The following is a 7,672-nucleotide window of genomic DNA, read 5'->3' as shown; positions in this document are numbered from 1 at the left end:
AATAATAGTTGCTTAGAGTTGCAGTTGAGAGGCCGGCAAGTCAGCCAGGGAACGTTGGAGTCTGCAGTTCCTGGAGGAAGCAAGCCTCCCTGCTCGCTTCAGTGCATGGCTGCCGGCCGCCATCTTGGCTGACAGTTAATTTGCATAAGGATACGCTGATTAGCCAATGGGAAGGGTAGCGGTCGTACGCCAATTACCATGTTTCTCTTTTATTAGTGTAGACTAGAGGCCCGGTGCATGGGTTTGTGCACTGGTGGGGTCCCTCAGCCTGGCCTGCGGGGATCAGGCTGAAACCAGCCTGGTGCACGGATTTGTTAAGGGTATGTCTGGCCTGTCTCGCCCAGTCCCAATCGGGGCCGGCCAGCCAGGGATAGACTGCAGGAGGTTGGCTGGCCAGGGAGGGACCATGGGAGGGCTCTAGGGCATGTCCAGCCCATCTCGCCCAGTCCTGATCAGCAGATCCCAACAGCAAGCTAACCTACCAGTTGGAGCATCTGCCCCCTGGTGGTCAGTGAACATCATAGCGACTGGTCGAATGGTCAAATGAACGGTTGGACACTTAGCATATTAGGCTTTTATTATATAAGATAGGAACTTTGCAGACCCTATTAATTAAGAAATTTGAGATGAGATAATCCTGGACTTTGGGTGAGCCCTAAATCCAATTTGTGGTGTCCTTATCAGAGATTTGGAGATTTGAGACATGGAGACACACAAAGAGTACCTGTGAAGGTGAAGGCAGAGATTGGAATGATACATCTTCATACCAAGCAGCCAACAGAAGCTAGGAGAGAGTCATGGAATGGGTTGTCTCTCAAAGCCTCCAGGAACCAGCCCTTACAACACCTTGATTTCGGATATCTTATCTCTAGAAATATGAACCACCAGATTTGTGATACTTTGTTAGAGTAGCACTAGGAAACTCATACAGTCATGCTCTGGTAAGCAATGGAGGTACCACTGGCACCTAGGACTGCCTCTGACCCCTAAACTAAGTCCATTCATATATATATATATATATTTCTTTATTGATTTCAGAGAGAAAGGGAGAAGGAGAGAGAGATGGAAACATCAATGATGGGAGAGAATCATTGATCAGTTGCCTCCTGCACGCCCCCCACTGGGGATCGAGCCCGCAACCCAGGCATGTGCCCTTGGCTGGAATCGAACCTGGGACCCTTCAGTCCGCAGGCCAATGCTCTATCCACTGAGCCAAGTAGGCTAGGGCCATTCACTTTCTCATATTGCTTTCATGACTATTAACAGTAATGAGTTATATATGGCACTTTCTTCTTCTGGGTCTGAATTAAATGATAAGCTATGTCAGAAGTTCCAAAAATGAGAGTTAGACACATCACATTGGATGGCCCTTGGAAGAACAGAGAACTCTGTTCAGCATGTCAGGCACTCACTATCTCTCAGGGAATTTATAGACAGACTAGTGACCCGGTGCATGGATTCATACACATTGAAAGAATATTAATTAGAAGGTGGCCCGCAGGGCTGGACTGGGCAAGGTGGGCCGGACATGCCCTGGAACCAACCTTCTGCAGTCCCTCCCTGGCGTCTGCAGAGTGGGGCAGCGGGGGGGCGGGGATCCCTCCGGCAGGTGGGGTCCCTTAGCCTGGCCAACTCTCTGACATCCCCCAAGGGGTCCCAGAGTGCAAGAGGGCACTCTGCAAAGTTGCTGTCGTACAGGGTGTGGAATGAAAATGCAAGTGTGCAGTAAACCAGATTTGGAGCTGACAGTGCCCCAGCAACATAACCCATGGCCAAAGGTGGGATCGCAAGGCCCTGTGAGGAAATGGGCTCCCTCCTCTCTGGTTTCGGGGTGTGTCACCCAAGAACTGCCACTGCCAAGTCACTGCACCTTGGCAGCTCTTGTGTTGAGCATCTTCCCCCTGGTGGTCAGTGCGTGTCATAGCAACTGATAAGAGAGACACTTAGCATATTAGCCTTTTTATATAGAGATATGTCAAGAAGGTTCTAGAAAATTCCAGGTTAACAAGAGCAGGTTTTTTGGTGTATCATTGGTCTGTGATCCATAGCAAATTTTTACCAGATGAATATTTTTCTCTTATTTGAAGTTTATAGCTCTTACAGTATATTTAGTGTAACTTTGACCCCTAGAGGTGGGTCCAGGCTGTTGAGAGGAGATTCAAGCCTATGCACAGATGGAAGTTAGCAAGGACTTTGTTGGGTCACTTCAGGTGCCACCTCTTTGGTACCTGGTCTTCCCTTTGGATGCATGTCCAGCAAACAGAAGCTGGATGCTCTGGGCCACACCTCCGTACCCAGGTAATCTGTGCCTGGGCTGCAGAGGAAGGACACGGGACCTCTGAACTGTTCTTCCCCATCCTAACTTCTCAGGAGAGGCTCCATACTTCAGACTAACTACCAATTAGGAACTTCTTTAGTTTAAAAGTCCACTATTTTTTGTAGCTATGGAAACAGAGGCTCAACCTGTGCCCTCCAGCTCTTAACCACAAGTGGCAGAACCGGGAACAGAATTGGAACCTTGGTTTCTATCCCATTGCTTTTTCTACTGTACACAAATGTTTTCCAGAATTTAGTTTGCATAAAAATCATCTAGAAAACATGTTAGAAATGCAGGTGTTGAGTTTTGGTCCCAGAGATTAAGATTCAGTAAGCAGAGCCCAGGATGTGCATTTTTGACAAGCACCCTTGGTGAGTCTGACGTATGTTGTCCACAGCCTAAAGGTATCAATGACAGGCCCCATGAGCAGATTCAAGGACAACCCACTGTGTTTCAAAAATGCTTTCCTTTCCCTTCTGGCAGGTTCAGGTAAGAGCTTCTGGGTGGGCTCATGCTTTGGGGGGAAGACGACAGTTCCTCAGGGTGAATTCAGTGGTGAGGTAACAGCGACAGCAATAGATGCTCTTCCTGGAACCCTGGATCTGCAAGTGTCTACATTATGATTCTGGAACAAACAGATAATGAATCTGGGGCCCAGCTGAGTGAGCAGGGCCCTGAGACAGCATGGCTGGCATGCCCCCTGCCAGGAGATCCTAGCTGTCTGCCTGCTCCTTAGATGACAGAATACCCAGAAAATCTCCCAGAAGCTCAGTGATGCTGTCATGGGTGCCATCTTAAAGAGGAAACCAGCTTTGGCTGCTGCTGAGGCCGGGGAGAGATTTATCTCTGTTGTGTTAACAGCAGTAGTAATAACCCAGAGATTAGAAGCTGCTTTCACAGACATTATCTGCATCCTTGCCTTCATCTGTGAACCTATGTGAGGGCCCACTGATTTTCAGTTATTAGTTGTACACAGCTTTCTTGTCCTTAGGCTTTCTTTAGCTTGACTGAAACTTGATTTCATATCTCTGCCGATCTCACATACACCCAAGTGTGTTAAACATCCCTACGTGGGGTGCACTGTTGGGCTGCTTTTAGAGAGGCAGCCCCAGGCACCCTCCTCCTTCCTGGCATTTGTTGAATTTTACAAATAATGACATTGTGATTAGTTGGTCATGTGTTCCCTAACTAGACTGAAAGCTTCATGTAAGCAGGAATAACGCCATCCCCAGACATAGCGCAGTGCCAGAAAGGCGCAATGGCTTTGAAATGAATGGATGGATGCTGGATTAACTGATGAAGGATGCTGGCTGCACAACTTCTTGTTGGGTGTATGAACAAGGAGAAAGGTTGAGTTAACCCAAGTGCTAACCAGGCTCGAAGAAATGCTCTACATAACAGGTAAAGGGAACCTGCCATCTTGCACATCTTGTACTACACTCTTCATCTCTCCCCACCCTGAAAAGCCCTACTTACCCTGCCCCTCCTCAGCCTACCTTAGTGACGGCACAACCATACCCTCAATGTCTTAGTCAGGACCCTATGCATCATCCCTAATACAGGCCTCTCCTGCACTACCCCTACCCAATCCATCCCCCAGCCAGTGGATGCTGATCTGCCTCCCAGTAGCTCTCCAAGTTGCTGGTGGCTCTTCACCCGCACCCCACTGCCACCAGCACCTCTTACCTGGATTGCTTCAACCACCTGTGGGTGATCTTGCCTTTCTCCACTCCAGCCTCCTTCACCTGCTCCTCTACAGAAGAGTGCCTCCAACTCTAAAGCCCATACACATCACCCAGGGACTTTGTTAAAATGCAGAGCCTGTGATTAAGGAGATCAGGGTCTGAGATTCTGCATTTCCAACAAGCTGCCAGGTGAGGCCAATGTTGGTGGTCCATGGACCACACTTTAAGTAACCAGATGTCATTTTTAAAATTTAAACCTTAATATGTCATCCCTTCCTCAAAATTCTTCAGTAGCTCCCTGTTGTTTACAAGGCCTTATGCCATCAGTTACCTGCCTTCTTGTCCAATTCATTGTTCTACATTTCCTCCATGTTCACTGAAGTGTTTGTAGATCCTCAAATTGCTGCCCTCTTTCATGTGCCTATGCTGTACCTTCTGTCTGGAGTGCACTCCTGCCTCCCAGCTGACTTCCCTTAGTGAATTCCCATTAGACTGTTGGGCTTCCCCAGTCATCACCTCCTCCAGAAAACCTTTCCAGATCCCATCCATTCCCAGACATCGCACAGTGCTGGACAGGCACAGGGCATTGAGCTGGTTAAACGACACTCAAAGGAGCACTCTATGGACCTGTCTCTCACAACCCGCCCTGCCTTGGGAGGCACATGCCTGTTTGCCTGCCCATCTCCCCACCTAGACCTAAGGGGACAGAGCCTGGGAAATGAAAGTGCGCAGCTGTTTGCTGGGTGAAGGATGGGATGCAGAGGACCCGCCTGCCCTCTCTTGGCAGCTCCTCCAGTCCTCCCTCAGATGACAGCTGTCTCTCCCAATTGTTTCTATAGGATGCTCAGGAGAATCTCAATTCTCTGCATGCGCCCGCTTCCTGCATCCACCTGGTTTACTTCTTTGGTCTTAATATCAACACATCTTCTACTTGCTTTTGTTTGGGGTGGAATTGCTGAGGATGCTGAATCTGCAGCTCCTGCGGCACTGGGGTTCCTGCCACCCTGTGCACCATTCATTAGACAAGCCTTCTTGAGTGAGGGCCCCACCATCTCCCCCTGAAGTTGGATTCTCTGCACCAGCTTCTTGTTCCACAGCTTGCTAGTGTCTTTGATCAGAGCCCATTGGAAGCTGAGGAGGCAAAGCTGAGTATGTGACTAAAAAACAAGCCTCTCCTACTCCTCTGGCCTTGGTTCCTGAGACTCAGAAAAGAAAAGAATCCCCACTTTCCCAGAGTGTGCACAGGCATGGAGGCCTGCCTGCTCCTGGAGTGGCCCCACTCTCCTGTGATTAGGAATGTTTGCTCAGCACACCTAGGGGGACCCCGTTCTTTCTCCTTTCCCCAAACCACAGTGAAATCCCCAAATGCTTAAAGGTTCATCCAGCCCTGATGCCATTATTGGCTGAGCTATTCTAAAGCCGAGTTCCATACCCAGGGCTATATTAGAAAAGAAATGGGACCAAGAGGCAGACTTGCAAGTTCTAGTCCTGGCCCTCCCAGTTGCTACTTGCCTAGACATATGCAATCACTTTGCTTTGCTAAGTCTGTTTTCTCATCTTACAATGGGTTTATGTACCCGCCCTGTCAATCCACTGAGTTGTGGTGAAGGTTATGCGAGTTGGTGATTGTGAAATAACTTGTTGAGTAGTAAGGGATGCACAAAGGCGAGGTAAGTTGATGTGTTAACAACAATGAGGGCCAGGCCTAAGAAGAGGGAAAGCAAAAGATATTTGCCTTGACATTTCTTACTACCCACCTTCTGGTCATTTTCATATGTGCCCATATATGCCATATAGCTAGTATTTTCACCAATGCCCATATAGACCACCTAATAAATAAAAGTTGGACATGTAAATTATTGACCACATTAATATACATTCATTTAATGTATTACCTTCCTGGGACATTTAAATTTTAAATGAATGGAAGGAGGAAAATGCAAGGAGGGAATTGATAATGCAGAAATTCGGGTACAGTGAGACCTGTGTGAATGGCAATATATGGGACAGGGAGGACTCCCTTACACCTCTCAGATCATCCTACATGGTCCCCTTGGCTCAATCATCAGAGAAGGGAAGTGCCTATGTGGGCAGTGCTCTAAGCCTCAACTTTATGCCATGCCCCTTTCTCATGCTACAGAGAAAGGGCACTTGAGAAAGTTAGGGGGAAGCCGGGACCTATGGGCAGGTGGACCATTAAGGGGTTTTGCCTGTGTGTCCCAAATGGCCTTCCAAGTGAGGATGAGGCATCAATGGATTAGTATAGTATGGTGGCCTCTTCTACACTTCTGGCCTCCAAGATTGCCCAGAGTGGAAGAGAGATGAATGTCCCACAGAGTGACAGACCCAGAGTGTCTCTGTCCCTCCGTGCCTCCAGCTGACATTGTGAGAGCCTCTCTTTCCCCTTGCCTCCCATCCTGATTTTTTTAAAATATATTTTATTCATTTTTTACAGAGAGGAAGGGAGAGGGATAGAGACTTAGAAACATCGATGAGAGAGAGACATCGATCAGCTGCCTCCTGCACACCCCTTACTGGGGATGTGCCCGCAACCAAGGTACATGCCCTTGACCGGAATAGAACCTGGGACCCTTGAGTTTGCAGGCTGACGCTCTATCCACTGAGCCAAACCTGTTAGGACCCCATTCTAATTTTTAAGGAGAGCTATAGTCTCTATTACAAACAACCACACATGCAGGCTCATGGTGAACTTCCTGGGACAGCAATACAGCCTGGAGGATGTGAATGTGACCTTCAAGAATTACAAAACCTGGAAAAAAGGTACTTGCCTTCCTTGAAGAAGTTGGTTTTCTAAATCTCTCTAAGAAGTTGGACTTTATTAGATCTTTTGAAGCAAGGAGACAAATAAGTGCATATTTTCTCCAGCACATGGGGTTACCCAGACTTGAATCTTAATCTACCAAAGCTTGGACCCCAAGGGTCTTCATCTCCTGTGCTCATCCTCTGTTCCGGGAGAAGGCTGGCAAGCGTGGCCCTGCATTGACGTTGTGGTGCCCATTTTCCACTATCTGCTCCTCAGCAACATGGCCCCCACCTTCTCCCCAGAATGCTTTCTCCTCCTCCCAGAGGGCATTCTCTTCCTCCCAGAGGGACTTTTTATCCTCCCACAGGGCCTTCTCCTCTTCAAGAAGAGCTCTCTCCTCTACCCACAGAGCCTTTTCCTCCTCCCACAGCGCCCTGTCCTCCTGAAGAAGATTCTGGTCTCTTTCCCATAAAGCATTGTCCTCTTTCCAGAAAGCCTTATCTTCCTTCCAGAAGATACGGTACTTTTTCCAAAAGGTTTTCTCTTCTTCCCGGAAGGATTTTTCCATTTCCCAGAAGGCTTTTTCCTCTTCCCAGAAGGTTTTCTCCTCTTCCCAGAAAGGTCTCTCTTCTTCCCAAAAGCCCAAGATCTGGCCCTGGAAAGCACGGATCTTGCCTTGGAAATTCCACATCTCTTCCCTGAAGTCTTCTATTTTCTCACGGAAAATTTTTATCTCTTCCCGAAAAGCCTTTTCCTTCTGCAGCTTATGAATCAGTTTCTTCTGACGAACGTTGGGCAAGGACACCACCAGTGACCGGAAACAAGCAAGCCCCATCCATCTACACACCTTGAAGAGAAACATCTTCCTACTCAGCCAGAATGGTGGGTTGGCCATGATGGATCACA

The 7,672-nt window shown here is 48.2% G+C and overlaps 1 protein-coding gene across 1 annotated transcript; it reads right to left on the bottom strand.

Annotated features, from left to right (window-relative positions):
- Positions 1-6,959: 6,959 nt before the first annotated feature.
- CCDC70 (coiled-coil domain containing 70) lies at positions 6,960-7,661 on the bottom strand. Its single transcript, XM_006083642.1, has one exon. The coding sequence runs from the start codon at positions 7,659-7,661 to the stop codon at positions 6,960-6,962; it is 702 nt and encodes a 233-aa protein (XP_006083704.1).
- Positions 7,662-7,672: the final 11 nt, after the last annotated feature.

This window comes from Myotis lucifugus, unplaced genomic scaffold (assembly GCF_000147115.1).
Source record: "Myotis lucifugus unplaced genomic scaffold, Myoluc2.0 scaffold_7, whole genome shotgun sequence".
Classification (NCBI taxonomy): domain Eukaryota; kingdom Metazoa; phylum Chordata; class Mammalia; order Chiroptera; family Vespertilionidae; genus Myotis; species Myotis lucifugus.
The sequence above is the reverse complement of the archived record's forward strand: the minus strand, read 5'-3'. Positions and strand labels throughout refer to the sequence as shown.